Source organism: Podarcis bocagei (assembly GCF_964188305.1).
Source record: "Podarcis bocagei genome assembly, chromosome: 12".
NCBI lineage: Eukaryota > Metazoa > Chordata > Lepidosauria > Squamata > Lacertidae > Podarcis > Podarcis bocagei.
Window position 1 is genome coordinate 26108929 of NC_138137.1, and position 18503 is coordinate 26127431.

The 18503-nt window shown below is 41.8% G+C and overlaps 1 protein-coding gene across 11 annotated transcripts in view; it reads right to left on the reverse strand.

Annotated features, from left to right (window-relative positions):
• Window positions 1-18503, reverse strand: part of STK31 (serine/threonine kinase 31) — a 44789-nt gene that overhangs the window by 10617 nt on the left and 15669 nt on the right. For all 11 annotated transcript variants that reach the window (XM_081164386.1, XM_081164388.1, XM_081164382.1 and 8 more), the window contains 10 exons: window positions 18282-18477; window positions 17050-17162; window positions 14835-14994; window positions 12569-12691; window positions 10629-10808; window positions 8744-8860; window positions 5035-5154; window positions 4565-4696; window positions 2830-2931; window positions 1386-1466 (listed from right to left, as the gene is read on the reverse strand). In XM_081164386.1, the coding sequence (XP_081020512.1) occupies window positions 1386-1466; window positions 2830-2931; window positions 4565-4696; window positions 5035-5154; window positions 8744-8860; window positions 10629-10808; window positions 12569-12691; window positions 14835-14994; window positions 17050-17162; window positions 18282-18477 (1324 nt within the window). The remainder of the gene's footprint in view (window positions 1-1385; window positions 1467-2829; window positions 2932-4564; window positions 4697-5034; window positions 5155-8743; window positions 8861-10628; window positions 10809-12568; window positions 12692-14834; window positions 14995-17049; window positions 17163-18281; window positions 18478-18503) is intronic.

Consider the following 18503-nt stretch of genomic DNA (forward strand, 5'->3'; position numbering starts at 1 on the left):
GAGAGGAGGTTTCTGGAGAGGAGAAAAGGGGTTTCTCCACATAGAAGTGAGCTTTTGACCTCCCCTCAATCCTGCTGGGTACACTAAATGGGTATCCACCGTATACTATAAGCTGTTCTTGGTCAAAACAAGCCAATGCCCTCCTTTTCTTTCCTGTCAATTAACACCATAATTCCACTGGTCTTGAAAACCACTGAGCCTAGGTTCATGTCATGCAGCAGTGGCAAGGGCAGAGAGGGGGCGTTGTGGGCTGGGGGCTGTTTGTCTTTTCATTTACAAACTAAGGCTCCCATGAATGTGCAGAAACCACTTCCTATTTTGGGCTGGTGCGTTTCTCTGCCAAGTTGACAGCACGTCTAAGCCCGCCATCCCAAATTTGTTATTTTTAAAAAACAAGATGTGAAGATCCTAGCACAATGGTACCCTTTCTCTTCCATCCAGAAGCTGCTGTGATCTTAAAACAGGATAAACAAGACCTGCCATTTTACCCTTTTGGTCTAACAGGAAATCATGTTATTGGCTTTACTGCCAGCAAAACAAGGTGACCATGAACAGCAACAGAACCATCAGGCATTTTTTTGAGAAGAACTAATGGATAAAGGATAAGAAGCACCCTGAGAACGGCCTGGTCACAAGGAATGGCAGGCCTGGCAGATGGCTAATATATAAAAATAATGCAGAACTTAACAATCATAACCTAGAACAGGTGTCAACAACCTTTTCTGAACCAGCAGGCACATTCTGTGCCTCAAATTTGTAACAAAATGGCTTCCATAAGGGACATGATCTAACACAGATTGAGGGGGTGTAAAACCATTGCTGTTTCCTCTCTTGGCCCCCACCCTCAATATTTAGCATGGCAAGTAAGCTATGTCCTACTGGTCATGATTGCAGAGATCACATAATAGTTATTCCCCGCACACACCCAAACGATGCTGTTATAGTCAATAGCAGGAGGCATTTCCCAGTAGCAAATAATAATAATAATAATAATAATAATAATAATAATAATAATAGAGGTAGGCCACACTGCACTCTCTTTTGTGTTCAAATGTCTCATATGCTTCACATATAAATAGCAACACACCCACCTCTCCATTTCTGTCCCTCAACTACATCTTTCCGTCTTTTTCAGAGACCACACATCCCTATATTCCTCCTCTCTCCCACTCTCTCCCACACAAAGAATACTTGAGTACCTGCCCTACATTCAGAAAAGCATCTCCACTCCCACCAATCCAGAAAAATACACGAATGCCAACAACCAGGCACCCACAGGCACCAAGCTGGTAATTCCTGACCTATATCCACTAGGAGTTTCCTCAGAACTTTCTCTCCAGAAATGCCAAAACAAAACAAAACAACCCTTACCATATATTTCTTACCATATATTGTAGAATTCCTGCTTCAGGATGAAGAAGTGGGAGCTCAGGGAACCATTTCTGTACCAAGTGATTGAGCTTCTCCTAAATTAAAAGATAAATTTTTGCAATACCCATCTCAGCATGAAAACAGAACACAGCAATACGTTGGGAACTAGATTAACCTGTGGCACGCAAGTAGCAAATTTGCAAATGAAGAAGTGATTCACAGATAAGCATCAGTACGTAATTAGATTCCTCTTCACATGGTACTGCTGGATTTATACTCATTCCCCAATGCAGAAGTCATACACTTTATGATACAGAAGACACAGCTACTCCATTGAACACAAAGTAAAGGCCCTCCACTCACTCCTACTGAAGGTGTTATCCCACGTCTGTGCCCCCCCCCAAATCATCTTCCTGTGCTTGTCATTTGCAGCCATGGGATTTACTCCCGAGTAAGAGACTAAAAGTCCAAGGGAACACACCAGAGTTGACTTGTTGGCATTTCTAGCTCTGCATTTTACACATCCCTCTACCCTGCCTCCAGCCACCTTTCTTAAAAGCCAGCAATCCTCCCCCCCCCCCCGCCCGGTGAGAGGCAACTTGTGCAACTGATACACGGGGGGGGGGGTAGTATGAGAGGCATGGGGATGCTTGTGCATTCTGGGCTCTGAATTGTTGGGACGATCTCTGCACTCCTTGGTTCTTTGCCTCTTTGCAGCACTCTACACCCGTTATCCTCCTCAGCTGCCTCCTGGAGATAGTTCAGTTTTTGTTTCTCCTGCACAACACATCTCCCCCAGCAAACCTTTCCACAGTAGTGTCGTTCCTTGGATTCAGAACGCCTTGGTACTCAAACGTTTTGGCTCCCAAACACCGCAAACCCGGAAGTGAGTGTTCTGGTTTGCAAACATTCTTTAGAACCCAAACGTCCAGCGCAGCTTCGAATTGGCTGCAGGAGCTTCCTGAAGCCAACCAGAAGCTGCACTTTGGTTTCCAAACGTTTTGGATGTCCAACGGATTCCATTCAACTTCCAAGGCACAACTGTATACACTTGGGATTTGCCATGCACTGAATAGTCACGAGGGAGTAAAGCTGGCCCAGGGAAAACCACATCAAAACACAGCATTTCAGTAGAAACTACAAGATAACCTGTGGATTGTAGGTAATGTCATGTGTACATGGATTCAAAGAACAGGGATGAGAACGCATTGAAGCCAGAGTAAGCCATAAAAGGGACATGCCCTTGGTTTTTGACAAGAGAAGTTTATAACCATTTCTCCGCTCGTGATAGCTTTTTAAATTTACAAGTTGCATGCTTAAGCACGCCTTCACTAGATTCAGAAATGATCATCCTCTTCATCCTACTCAGTAAGAATATATGCAATTCATTGAGAAAAATCAAAAGCTTATTCAATGTAATTACTTGTTTCAATGGTGCTTATGCAATTGAACACTTACGTATTCTTCTTGTTCCTTGTATATTTCCTCAAATACATTATTTCTTAGTCCAGTTATTTCTTCTTTTATTTTTGCCATCTTGGGCTCGCTGTCATCATCAGACTAAAAGGTAGAAATGTAAAATCATCACCTCAGAGGATTAAGGTATTATTGTATCAGGTAACCATCTTATTACACATTGAGAAAAACTACTGGTTTTCAATAACACATCCTAGGCCTGAGCCACCAGATTTACTGGGTGTACTTTCCTGCTTTCCATCTGTTAGGTTAATACCCTTTCTTACTCCTTGAAAGTGGTGTGGAGACAAAATTAAAATGCCACTTGGAAAGGGCACCGGGACTCAATTCTATGGCTGAACTGTCACCAATGTCTTCTTCTCAGAAACAACAACTTTTTCACGAGGATTAATAAATGTTTTCATATGCCTGGGCTAATTCACAAAACTATCAGCCACTTCTTCAGTGGGTCAGGAAAGAAACAGCTCACTGAGTTCAGCTTGGGAGCCAAGCTACTGAAAGCTGGGGAGGAAGAATCTGTGAGATGTCAGAGTTGGCCACCCTGATATAAAACATCCCAGAAGGTTGTCCTGCGTTTGGATTACTGCTGCTGATTAATTGAAAGGTTACTTGTCCCTAACAAAGTAAGCTGCAACTTCTGTGCCAGTGCCCAACACACATACAGCATGCAACACAACACCACACACACAAGGACAGGACGGAAGAAGATGAATAGTGTCAACTTCTTGTTATAGTACACTCAATATAGTATATGGGGAAACTCAATGTAAGAGTGGCACCAGAAAGAGGCCTTAGATGCCTATACTGCTGCAACTGAGATGAGACCAAGACTACTTTTCAGTGTGAACTCATTAGAGAGCAGAAAACTGTTAAAGGTGCTTTTGTTGTTCCAAGCTTCTGTTTCTTAAATTTGAGGAACTGCTTCCTTTCCACTGGACTCTCTAGATTTACCACTAGATTTAAAAAGAACTAGACAAATTTATAAACTCTGTGAAAGAGGTGGGTCCCTCCCACAAGCAAAACACCTTAACTGTCAAAGGCCAGGGCAAAGACTTGCATCTTCAGCCTACAGGAAAAGCTGTACAATAAAGAATCTGGAGACAGTTCTGTGGGAGGAGAGCTCCGCAACGCAGGCACTGCCATAGAGAAACCCCTCCCCCAGGAAGCCATTCCTGAAAACTCCCAAGAGGGTGCCCTCTGCAGATCATAACACCCAAGAAGCTCGGAAGGGATGCAGGCAGCCTTCGAAACATTGAAAGGCATAGTGCCTCTGGTCATGGAAGCAGTATGTGGTCCATCATCACTAGCAGCCATTGATATCCTGAGGAGAGCACATGCTAAGACAGTGTGGAATCAGTATAGCACGCATGCGCGCGCGCACACACAGAAGGAAAATCTGATATCCCGTTGTTTTATAGGCCCATTATTGCACAAGCTCACTGCTGACATCCCACCCACTCAGCAATGAGAGAAACACTGTCTGATCTACATAGTTTTAATCTACTTCTCCTTCGGATTTTATTTGCCTTAAGTTTTACGTGAATAAATTACATCTTTGTTAAAAAAATGAGATTTCTCAAATGCCAGATAGTACCAGCTTTTCCCACATACTCCATCCATTTTGTTTCCTAACGGACGGTAGGGGCAGAATGCTCTCCCTCGTCCGCTAGTTCTATCTTTCAGAAAAGCCTTTTAAAAACAGCACTTATTTCCATACTTCTTCCAAGTTGTTTTTTTCAACCAGCTTCCACCTCAGCTGAGCCTTCAGCTTTTTCACTCTCTTCTTAATCTGTAGCAAAACGTCAACGTTGGGACTTGTCTCCAGCCACTCCACTATCTGCTTTTTGAACTAAAGTGTAAAACAAAAAACACAAAGAAAACATGGAAGTGAAAGAACAGTGTTTTCATTGCTCAAATTAGTTTCAAGGAAGATTGCTATTTGTACACATTAGACTCATCTTTATGTCTTAAATAGCAACCGAGTCTTAGGCAGCAATAAAACAATATCTAGTTTAGAGGAATCTATTAATGGGTCATTTTGTAATTACAAGCCAATTTTTCTTTTGAAGTGGCTGAAGGGCAATTCATTGACGAAACAGTATCACCAAAAAGCTTTCCTAAAGTTTCAAGACGTGGTCCGCTTTAATTCTGAGAATACAAAAAAATAACCAAGTATGACAAACTGACCTCGATGCTGTCCAGATACTTGTGATATATAACGCTTAAGAGATTGCTTTCTTGGTTGATCTTCTGCATAACTTCACTGTACACGTTCAAGATTATTTTTTTATCTGCTTCATCTAGCTCCTAAATGGAATCAGACACAAACATACAGATAACATACCTGCAGCTAGATGAAGGTTGAGGATTTCAACACCGATAGGAATGAAGGCTATTCTTAATGGGAAGGCTTATCAGTTTTTATTTGTAAAATAAGTAGAGACTACCAAGCAGTTTAAATTAATGTAGTTTGACATTTCCATGGGACACAACCTCCACCCCAATGTTCAGCAGCTCTGGTGTGGTGAGTTTGTCAAATGATTCAATCAGGATTAATCGTGGATTCCTGTTTTGCAGCAGACTGCAGTAAAAGGACCACAAGTTGAACTGCAAATTGAACCATTAGCTGAACTGTAAATCAGAGGTTTGCTGCTTTTTATCTTGGCTTCTTCTACCTGGAACAGTCAACAATGTATTAAAAACCAAGTGTAGAGTACATGTCAAAAACATTCAGAGTTTGTGTATTTTACTATTGTCTTTGGGTATGTTATGTTCTGCTGCCCCTCAACAGTCAATTTTAAGTCCAGCCACCTTTTGATTTGAAATTATGTATGGAGCCATGAAATATATTTTCTTTTTCTTTTTTTAAATAATATTAATTAAAAATTTAAAAGTTACAGAAGAAAAAAAGAAATAACAATAAAGTAAAAAAAACAATAACAAAAGACATAAAACATATAAAAACCATACAATAATACAGCAAAAAAAAAACAGACAAAAAAGAAGCTAAAAAACACATCCAATATTCCATGTCTTTGCCTTTCCTTAACTTATTTCATCGACTTCCTCACACCTCCCTTTTTTTTGTATTCTAGTTCAATTCACTATTTCAGCAAGTTCTTCCCATCTTTCTCAATTTTGATTCTATAGTTTTAACGGTCTAACCTTACATTTTTTCAATTTAACCCAATATCAATCAACTTTTACTTAATTCTTTGTTGCATTTCTACTAAAACCATGTTAATTCATCCCTGCATCCTTCTAACACTCATTAATTTTACAATGTTTCTGTAAGTATACTTTAAATTTTTTCCAATCTTCTTCCACCGACTCTTCTCCCTGGTCTCGAATTCTGCCAGTCATTTCCGCCAGTTCCATATAGTCCATCAACTTCATCTGCCATTCTTCCCTGGTAGGTAGATCTTGTGTCGTGTCTTCCAGTATTTCGCAATGAGTATTCTTGCTACTGTTGTAGCGTACATAAAGTTCTATCTTTCTTTGACACCAATTGGCCGACCATGCCCAGGAGAAAGGCCTCTGGTTTCTTCAGAAAGGTATATTTATATACCTTTTTCATTTCATTATAGATCATCTCCCAGAATGCCTTAATCTTTGGGCATGTCCACCAAAGGTGAAAGAATGTACCTTCAGTTTCATTACATTTCCAACATCTATTATCGGGCAAATGATAGATTTTTGCAAGCTTGACTGGTGTTATGTACCACCTATAAATCATTTTCATTAAATTCACTTTTAAGGCATTACATGCCGTAAACTTCATACCAGTGGTCCATAACTGTTCCCAGTCAGCCATCATAATATTATGTCCAACATCTTGTGCCCATTTAATCATAGCAGATTTCACCATTTCATCTTGAGTATTCCATTTCAACAGCAAGTTATACATTCTTGACAAATTCTTAACTTTAGGGTCTAACAATTCTGCTTCCAACTTTGATTTTTCCATCTGGAAGCCAATTTTTTTATCCAAATTGTACACCTCCATTATTTGGTAATAATGGAGCCAATCTCATACTCTGTTTTTTAATTTTTCAAAACTCTGCAGTTTTAATCTGTCACCCTCTTGTTCCAAAATTTCGCAATACTTCTTGTTCCAAAATTTCCCAATACTTCGGCCATTTGGCCTCCATATTGAGTTTTTTCTGAGCCTTTGCTTCCATTGGTGACAACCATCTTGGGGTTTTATTTTCTAGCAAATCCTTATATCTTATCCAGACATTAAACAGTGCTTTTCTTACTATATGGTCTTTAAACACTTTGTGTGCTTTAACCTTATCATACCACAAATATGCATGCCAACCAAATACATTATTGAAACCTTCCAAATCCAAAACGTCCGTGTTTTCAAGAAGCATCCATTCTCTCAGCCAGCAAAAAGCGGCCGATTCATAATAAAGTTTTAAGTCTGGCAGGCCATGAAATATATTTTCAGAGAAGGAAGAAATAAGGCTGAGCAAAGCTAAGCAGCTTTTCAAATGCACGTTCCATATAAAGCAACACTATTCAAATAGAAGGCAACTGAGCTCTGATGTGTATTAGGATGTGAATCCAATTAATTTCTGCAATTGCTGATCCAGCAAGCAACAACAGCATGGAAGCCTACTTGCATTAAGTGGTCTTCCCTAGCTGGAGCAAGGCACTTGGCTCCTGGAGATAATAGGGCACTATGTAGCTTACTCTGGGGTAAGAATATCATGGCACTCACTATAATTATTTTCTTAGTCTGCAAACATGTAAATTATTGTTACTTTCTGCATTGGTTCTTACGCTTCCCCTCTCCACTGAAATGCGTTGAAATTGGTTATGTAATTAAACAGTTTAGTTTTGGCCATAGCTGATTGCAAGACAAACAACATACATTTCGGTGGAAGCTGAACTGCAGCCGAACAGAAATGGCAATAATTGTGTGGACAGGCGGAGTCCCCCCAACCCCAGGCGACCCCCAGGTGGAATAATGACTATGTTATGGTATTAAAATTGGCCAAAACTTTATTAAGACTTCAGATGTAGGGATACCTTGGCTTAGGCATTGGGTGTTTATCCCTTCCAGTCCCCGGCCAGGGAGCTGGGGAACATCAGGATTATCCAGAACGAGTGGGGTTTGGGCTGGCTCTGGAAAACGTCTGTTCAAGCAGAGAGCCCAACCTGCATTTCATCGCCGTCACAGGAGAGAGCCATGACAACCTATTGCCATATGGCTAATGCCTCCCCTCAAATAACCCCTTTAACAGGGAACCCTGGGACCACAACCGCGGGGGGGGGGTGTCACCGCTTCACACTCCCAGTGGCAATGACTGTGATTGCTCCAGGCAGGGTGGAAATCACTGCCTCATTAGATCCCCACAATGGGGGTTAGTCACAGCCTGACCTGCCGGGCTCAGAAGATGAGCACGGCAAGGTGCATTCATACTCTGAAGCAAGTTACTCAAACCCTCATGATGGCCTCAGGGCAGACGGAGAAAAAGACCTTGCTACTTCTTCAGCCGCAAGGAAGACAAGGAACAAGGGAGAAAATGTGCCTGGAGAAGTTAGTAACTATCAAATTCAATTCCACCCCCATCCATTTAGGCCCCAAGCAGAAGGGGAGAAGAAAGCTGCTGGCTTCAATTCAGGGACAAACTAGTTAACTAAACACAGGAAAGATGGCAACTCGCAACTCCCACCCCCTCTCAAAGTGAGATTTTAGCTTACAGGCCACCATGTTAAATTAGCTGGTAGATTTGTGAATATGGTCTTTCAGTATTTGACTAGGACTGAGGAATTTTGTTGCAGAAAATCCTGCTTCTAATATTCCACTGGAAATTTCAGACATGGCTTTTACCCAAAAGACATGAAGCCATTACAAAAGTACTGTAACAAAAGAAAGCTAACTTACAGTTAGAAAAATGTTCAGTTCTTGAGAAATGATCAACTCGGCATTCTTGAGAACGTCATCCATGTTGTCACCTACATCCTCAGATTTCAAAAGTATGCCTGACGTCATGTCAAAGAACTTGGAAGGTAAATAGTTAAGAGAGAAAAGGAGTTATCTATACTAATATTAACAGTGTTGGCAAAGTAAATAATGGCCCCCAAAATGTGGAACGCCCTCCCTCTAGAGGTGTGTCAGATGCTTTAAAGCTTTAGGCAGTCATACGTTTCCTGCTTCTTTACTAAAAACTTCGAGTCAGCAGCACTTTTATTTGTGAATTTTAATAATGTGTGTGTCGTCCAGTTGCACAGGAACACATACTTTCTACTGCTGCTTAGTGCTAAAGAACATGAGATTGTAGAAGGTGCATGAATGATTATATTTGGTGATTTTGTTGTAAATTGTCCTGATGCTGCAGAACAGAAGGAAAGCACACTCCGGTCTCTGTTACCAGCCAAGGAACAAAAGATGACTGCGATATCTGCCTCAGAGGAAGAAAGTAATGGGAAAAGGGAGGTCAGTCTGACCCCATCCATCGCCCAGAGAAGCAGCAGTTGCAGGAGGCTTGCCTCTCTCCCCTTCCTGCCAAAGAGAACATTCTGCTCCAATGCTTGTTTTCATCTACCCTCCACATGTATATTTCCTTTTGCCTCAGTCTAAATTGTGAGCATGCAGGCAGGAACAGTACTGGATTTTTAAAAAGCTCTATAAAGAACTTATATGGGCTTAGAAGTGATCATTAATCATTATCATCACTGAATGCAACAAGCTGCCCCAGAATATTTTTTTTTTTTTGAAGGATGATTATATAAAAGTGGATCACCCAGTCAAAGGTTACGGAGCAAAGACTGTAATAGGAGCTTCCCTAGTCATCAAATCCAGAGTGGTGAAAGAATGTTCTATCAGCTGCTCCAATGCGTATGCTACATCACACGAATGCTATGTTCCCACTTCACCTTTCAAGTTCCTAGAAAGCTTCCCAAGTATAACCCAACAGTGTATCCACTTAATGATAAACACAGTTTCGTTTCATATTTTAACACAAAAATCTGCCCAAAGAAAGAGCCAAAACAATAGCAGAAAGCGAAATGGCCAAGTACCCATTCGTCAGAGTAACCCTTCCCATGTTCCATTACCAAAAAAACCCCCAGAATTATTGGCCAGCAAATCTCAATTTAGATAGCTAATGTCAAAGGGACAAGTTACACATTTTGTTGGAGCTCCACATTTGAACCTCCCAATGTGATCCCTCCACCAAAAAAGCAATGACAAAAGGTCCTTATCTGCGTTAAAGTCACAGTTTAGGAAAAGCCCAATATTCTTCCCCACCCTACCATATAGGCTTGATCCAAATCCCTGTCCAAGAGATATCATTAACCATAGAAGGGAAAACTTGCAGAGCCATAAATTGTCTCTCTCTGCAGCTAAATGTTGTCACTTAGCCACGGTTTTTACAAAATAAAGTAATATATAGAGACCTTCCAGTAACATAACATGCAGTTTGGACCAAAATCATGATCTGAACTTTGCTTTTTTATTATTTCTACCCCACCTTCCCTTCAATATCCCTGTGATGTAGTTTAGGCTGATAGATGGTGGCTGGCCCAAGTTCACCCGGTGAGTTTCATGGTTGAGTGGGAATTAGAATCCTGGTCTCCTAGATCTTAGTCTGACATTATACCCACTACAAGGGTGGGCAGCTGTTTTTCTGCCCAAGGGTCATGTTCCCTCAAGGTAATCTGTCATGGACTGCATAGGGTTGATAAGGAAGGAGCCAAAAAGCGTTGCTCTCTTTTTTCACATATGTGAAATCAAGGCCTGTCTTAAGTCAAAGTAACATTGCCTTTACCTGGATTATCCTGCTGAAACAGGTCACCAAATTCTGCAGAGAAGCATCTGTGGCATTTCTGACACTACTGAATTCCTCCAACTTAATGTTTTTCCATTCAGCAAACTTCTCAAAAGCTCCTTCAGAACTCTCTACTTCATAAACCTGACCATATACAACTTCCAAGGAATCCTGCAATTTCTGTGGAATATAAAAGTAAAGAACAACAGGATTGGGGAGCGGAGACTGAAAGGAGGGGAAGACTATATTGAATAAAGAAAGCTATATACTATAAAATGAAACAAAGACAACTTGGGCCTTGGGGACCTTGTTATATGAGCATTTCTCTAATGGTTCTTGGGGAGGAGGGAACCAGCTTAGTCTGTGCTCTCCCCCCAACTGTCCCGGGACTTCCAAGTGTACCAAGAGACCTGAAGAAAAACTGGGTTCACATGTAATGCAACACGGTCCTTAAATCAAGAGGCCGGAACAAGTCCCCAAGATGTGAAAACATGTCAAAGTATCTAAGCAAAATGGCCACGAGAGAGGAAGGATGGAGATGGAACATTTCTAACAGCTCAAATCTCTGATCCCTAATCTGAATCCCAAAGACACCATGCTGCCTTTGAACACACACTCGACAACAGTGAAGGACCCCTGCTAAAAAAAGAAAGAAAAATAACTGAGTAATTTTGGAACTGTGATAAATACATATTTTACAAAGCATAAGGGAGAGAAATTTGGGCACATCCTAGGAAGGAAAAAAATAATGAAAATTGCTGTCCTGAAGTATGTTTTTATACATCCTGCAACATAAAAGTGATTTCAAATGCCCATTTCCAAGAGTTGATGCAACAGGGTTTTTTGGCAGGGAGGCATTGTTGCTGAGAGTGCTGCAAACTGCCCGCTATGTCTTGGGGTTCAAACTGTCATGAACACCAGACTTATAAATCATTGATTTATCATAGAATAAAATTCTATCACTGAATTTTATAAAGGCTTGTCAGACACACAGTAAAATGTATGTTTGCAGCAGCTCAGCAAAGTGTTTGTAGGCTGCCACCTCGTGGGCATAGATTAACATAACATTTGCTGTACTGTACCGCACTAGAGAAAAATTTCCTCATCGGCTATGCCAGATGCAGTGACCTTTGTGTAACTCAAATGGATGCAGATATGTTTTAAGAGACTACGATATGCTGAGTAAAAGACACTACCTATTTTATAAATGGGACGCGGGTGGTGCTGTGGGTTAAGCCACAGAGCCTAGAGCTTGCCGATCAGAAGGTCGGCGGTTCAAATCCCCGTCATGGGGTGAGCTCCTGTTGCTCGGTCCCTGCTCCTGCCAACCTAGCAGTTCGAAAGTACGTCAAGTGCAAGTAGATAAATAGGTACCGCTCCAGTGGGAAGGTAAACGGTGTTTACGTGTGCTGCTCTGGTTCTCCAGAAGCAGCTTAGTCATGCTGGCCACATGACCCGGAAGCTGTACACCGGCTCCCTCGGCCAATAAAGCAAGATGAGCACCGCAATCCCAGAGTCGTCCGAGACTGGACCTAATAGTCAGGGGTCCCTTTACCTATTTTATAGATAGGCACAAAGCATAGAATTGGTTCATGTCTCATCCTACACATCTATTTCAAAGAGCGCCTAGACTGATTAACAGCATGTAACATTTCACATGAAGTTCTACTTTATGTATATTTTCTAGCCTTTGTGGACTTAGCGTTGGGGAACAGGAATAAGTAACACCCTCTGCTTCCACCATTCTCCAGTAACACACCAGACACAGCAGAATGTGATATCAATATACCTTCAGAAGCAAGGAAATGTTCGATAGGATGTCCTATCATGTTACCATGTACGGGACATTACCAGCATAACACTGTTTTGACACAAGGTGGCCGACTTTAAAAAAACAAAATAGTGCACAGATAGGATATGCATGCAGCTCTGTTCCCAACCTGCAATGTTTCCAAGCGCTCTGAAAGGGGTAAATCATCCACTTCCATAATATATTCTTGCACTGTAGAATACAGGTTGTGCTGCACTTCATTTCTACGTTGAATCAAGCTCTGCACTTCGTCCTGTGTTGAAGGGAAAAGCAAGGTCAGGAATAAACCCCCCGAAACTCTCTTAATTCACTCACAAAGCAATAGACTACTGAGTATGTGGTGAGCCAAATCATGCAAAAATTAACTTAACTTTCACACAATCTTGCATTTGAACCGTAAAGTGCACACTAAACATCTAAGAGCAGTGGTCTCTTTCTGGAAGCACACTTGCTGCATTTTGTTCAGGTGCACGATCTTTCCCAGACTCAACTCAGGGGAAACTACATCTGGGCAATCAACAACCAAAGCTGGCTGTCCCCAATGTGAATTTGCTAGAAACAAATTACATCCCTATCCTTCCTCATCCCATGAAAGCAGTTATTATAATGTTTTCAAAACTGATTCTGGTGTATTTATGCCAAAGCCATAAGGGAACAAACTATCCCAGTAGTAGCCACCTAGAGAAGAAAGCACAATTAACTGCATGCCATCTAGCCTCAGGAGGCTGCCATTTGCATCCTGGGAGAGGATTTTTTTAAAAAGGAAGAACTATGGGAGCTAGTTTAGGGAGTAGTAAACGATCCAATCCCATGTGCCTGTAATCTACTATCATTGTGGCTTCTTACATGCACATGGTATCCCCTTCACAGATAAGGCCAAGTGTTCTTTTCATTGGTTAAGAGGTAGTCTTTAGAAACTGTGTTTTCAGTGTAGCTCAGTTTTCTAGAGAGGGATCCATCTGAGAATGCTCTAATTAACCTCCACCTAACTAAACCAAGCCCAGAATGCAAAGGGAGCGCTGAGGCATCTTTCCGGTTGCTGTCTGCAATTACAGAGCTACTGACACAGAAGGCAGCTAGAAAAATCACTAGGCTCAGATGCAGTCAGGCTTCAGTGTATACTTAAGCAAGCCGACAGTTTCTCAAGGACTTAAGTAGAGCTCTTCCTTTGCTAACTACAGATGAAGAGCAAAGACAGCAGCTTCAGATTACTGTCCTGGTTGATGCTCTCGAACATTTTGCAGCCTACTGATCCTACTTGTATGGCAAGAGCATTTGGGCTACAGAACTACTACCACCTGGATTGCTACAGATACACATTCATAAGAAACAAACTCTGTGACAGCTGGGAGAAAAGAAATTATTTTTACAATCTAATGTTCTTGTCCTTTGCTTCAGGTAGTGAGGTGAATATATTATATTCATGGGAAAGTGTACCTGCAACTCATCCAGTTAAGTGAGAAAACAATTCACACAAACTACTGCTTTTGAGACTGGCCTCTGGCTGGTCCAAAGGTTTGTTTACAAAGGGTGTATAAGGAAAAGACTACTGAATCACCACCAACATTTACTGGTGCTTGTGTGTCTACCAAATGTAAAGAAGGGCTTCAGCTGCAAGAGGAAAAACTCTCCAGCAAGTCCCGATCTGCAAATGCATTCACAGACACACTAAGAGGGTACTGGCATCAATCCAATATCACTGGAACTACAAGTGCTGCGGTTTTTTACCTGCCCGCAATACAGGCTAGCACAGGTCACATTGCAGCAGGAAGAGATGGGAGTGCAAGGTATGCTAGTTGACAAACAGCTACCATTCTTTTGGGATGTCTGATTGCTTTATCTAAGTTCTTAGAGTCTCCAAGCTTTAAGTGGCATTTTTTCCTTGGCTGCATGCTGCCTGGCTAATTTGAGAGTTATTATGTTACTTAAAACTTTCATCAAAACACTTCTAACTCAGCTATCTGGCCCTTTCCAAGCCACGTTCTATGACCCTCTCAGGCAAAAACCACATTATAGGCTTGGGATTTGGGAAAGAAAGTGTGAGGCGTACTGCAAGCAAGGAATGACCCACAGAGAAAAAAAAGGGGGGGAGCCCTGAGCTGTTAGTTGACTTTCAGTAGTTTTCTCCTGCATTTCCAGCACTCAGAAGCCCTGCTTGGCTGCCCTGTGCCCAATGGGTTGTGTGGGATGGGAAAATTATTATATTATTCTTATAATAATAGACCATGAATCCCCTTCTCTCAGCAAACTCAGATCTAGCATAATTATATCCCCCATCACTGAACATGTCACATGTCAAGTTAATTCCAGAAATGTCTTTTTTAAAAAAACTATAAACAAAAATGATCATTATAGTTTATGCCTCAGCAAAAAAGGGCACAAGCTATTCTACATACCACACATTTGCATGCACATATTTCCTCTTGAAAAGCATTATAGTCGATCCAAATTTTCTCCAGTTTTTCCAAGGACAGGGGAGCAGCAAGGCATCCTTCGGTAACCACTTTAATAGCTTCTGAAAGGTCTTCTCCAAAACGAGCATTCAGACTGACTTGTCTGGGTGAAAGAGATTTGAAAATGAATAGAGCATTTAACCTGCCTTATCAACAGTTGTACTCTCATTTTTATATGTAATAGACTATTTTATATACACACACACACCTCTCTCTTTCTCTGTGTGTGTAACTATCAGGAAAAACACAGAAAATCATGGAAAATGCAGCTTAATTAAAATGGTAATAACTTATGCCTTCTTTCTGGTTAGACTGGACTGTCTGATTTTACACCCTTGTAAAGAAGAAAACACAAAATTTTGATATATGGCAGCCTGTTACCTATCAGAATGCTGCCATCTGGTATGCGACCAAACAACTATCTGCTTGGAACTATTATTTTATGGGCAAACCACTGACATAGGGGATAAGTGCAGGTATAACTTTTACCAATAGGAAAAGGTCCCCTTCTTTTCTGTCTTTAGCCCATGGTACTCCGTAGCTTCATTACATCCTGGATCTCCATTTACATCCCCACATCAAGATGAAGGCAGCACAGAGAGCCAGCTTCGAATGACTTCAGTCAATCAGATGGTGGTTTGAGGGAGCAGCAATGTCCGATCCAAAGAGACCAGAGGCAACTTCTCCCTCTCATTGGCTCACTGCCTATTAAAAGTAGGGCCTCTCTCTAGGCACCAGATCACTGCATTCCCAGCCTGACCACTCACTCACTGTGTTTCTTTACCGCATTATCCCATGCTGTACATTGCTATCGATTTAGCATTAGCCACCAGTTGATGGGGCTAGGAAGCAATTTTGCCCGAGATGACAATGGGCTTCAGCCGGCCTGTGGGTTTTTTTGCCTTTCCTATCATAATTATCAAACTACTTTCTCTTTCCTTTTCCTTCTGGGGGCTTTATTTCTTTCCTTTTTCAAAAAATCAATTTTTACTGAAAGTTTTCCACATAAAATACAATAAAAGCTGAGCTAATCTAAAGAGAGAAAATTTAAAAAAAACAAGAAGGAAAAGAGCAGCAAAGGGGGAAATACAAACCCCTCTATCACAATTGTATCATACCCCTTATTCCACACACACAAAAGTAAACCCTCCCAGCTCTCAACTGGGAGCTTCCCCCTCTTCCCCAGCCTCCCACCCTGGGAGATCCTCTCTACCCTGTCTCTCATGCAAGGCCCTTCTTCTCCTGTCTATCATCTTCTTCTGTCTATCTTCACTTATCCAAAACAAGGAACTTCAAGGAGCTTTATTTCTATGATGCAACTGAAGCTGTATTCTACATCTGGTGCTGGGACATCAGGCAAGATCCCTGGGCGAAGAGGTGAGAGGGGTGGGCATTCCGCTCCCTTACTTAAAGAGAGGTCAGTGCACACCAGCCTGTCCACTTCATGGCTTGGTGTCATTGCTATGCCCTTGGCTGTTTGGGCAGCAGTCACTGGAACAGCTCAAGCTGTTAGGAAGTAGCTTCCCAACTCCTACCAGGAAGGCTGAGCCATACATTTCTGACAGCACATAGGGTGTAAGAAATAGGATCCTTGCCTGTAACTCGCCCACCCCTGCCTTACTGCTTATATGCTGCACCCTGTAAAGCTGTAGCCTGCCTTTTCTCTTGCATCATTCCTTCCCCTCTGCTCAGCTTTTACTGCTACCTGTGGATGCAATGTGCACTTAACACCTAAACTTCATGCCAGTGAAGATAAACATTTCAGAAGTACAAAGAGTCTTGGACAACCATCAGCTGTCCAAGGAGGATATTGGAAGAGTGATGCTCTTCCTCACTTCCTCCTTGAGTTGTATGCACTTTTCAGGGAAGAAAGCCTCCAGCCAGTGACTCAACGTCAAAAGGCAGGGAATATGTCACTGAAACTCAGCTAAAATCTGAACTCTCTGACTATTACTGGCAATCAAACACTGTTCTACTGCATTAAAATGGCAAATAAAAAAAAACATTTTTTAAACGACAAAATGATTGAGGCTCTTCTCCAAACAATGCTAGAACAAGGTTTGTTTTTTGAGAAGAACCTTTTAAAAATTGGGATTCACAACAGAAACCCATCGCTGGGAAATATGTTTTAGTTGAGGAGGAGAAATGTACACTATACCTAGCTTCTTTCAATTTCTCGAACTTGTCAGCCAAGTTTCCCACTGTAGTTCCTATATATGTTGATAGAGCGTTTTCCAACACCTCAAAAGTTTCCTTGTATCTTTTCTCCTCCTACGGCATTGGAGAAGAAAAGGATTCGAGCATTAGTATTACACCATTTCTGCCAAGCACCAAAGCATATTTTTAACTTTTAAAAAATCATCAAAATATCCACATGCAAACATGGAGCTAAGAGAATATAAGGGCAGTAGATTTGGCTTTCAGTGACTATTAAACGCAGAATTATAATAATTTATGCTGCATTTGTATAAATAGCTTTCCTCCAAGGTGCTCAGTATTACATGCAATGCATTGCCAGATGACCAGGCTTTAATTGAAGAACTTTTGCACTGTGCAGTGTGTTTTTATGTTTGTGGCACACACACAGCTTTCGGTTTCAGTCACTTGTCTGGCATAACAGGAAGCAAATTGGAAAGCAGAGGAGTGGCACAACTGCCATCATACCCTGAACCAACCAAAGACCAGCTTTGGTCCTGCAGAGGAATTTCCAATTAACCTAGAAAGTCACTTGAATTCTGCTGCCTTAGGCTATAATATTATACAAACTTTTCAAGGAGGAAGTTCACTGAAATCAGCGGGGCTTACTTGCAACTAGGCACGTAAGGGATTGCAATCAGGCACCCACATTTACCATCCATCGGGTTTGGCCAGCATTCCTGTCTGCTGAAGGAAAACAAGGTGGCGACCGTGATAGGAGGCATGGGAAATGGGAACCATAAAAGGGTGGGCAGTGGGGAGGAGAGCCATTCTTTAACTAAGTTCTTCCTCTTCAAGTAGCACAGAATTAAATCTTCTGTGTATCAGTTATATCATCAACAGGAGAACCCAGATCACTATTGTATGGCTACCAGTTAAGCAGGGGCAGCCCAGCCGGTTTTACCACCTTAGTGGCAACGCTGCACACAGAAACACCCCAGCTCTTGCTGAACTCGGCAGGAGCCAAGCTGTTCCGCATGGCGTTGCTGCTCGGTTTCTCTGCCCGGGGGCAGAGAACATCTCCATCTCACTGGTGAGAACAGGGCATTCTGGTGGTGACAGAAGTGGTATGGTGGGCAGAGCTCTGCCTCTTGTGCTTCCGTCGCCTAAAGTGGGTGCTTCACCCTGCCGCACACGCGTGCCCACTCTACAGTTAAGTATCTCTGGGATGCAGAATCAATCTATTGGCTGTACCTCCAGATCACAAGTAAGCTTCTTAACAGTTGACTCCAGTTCTTCACACTGATGGAGAAGATCCTCATTTTTCACTCTGAGAGCCTCTTTCTCCGCTTTCAACTTTTCATTCTCCTCTATCATTTTCTGGTCTTGCTTTATTTTTTCCAAGCTAATGTTTGAGACCCTTCTAAAGTCGCAAGTCACCATTTTCTCCCTATTGAAAAATAAATACAAAGTTGA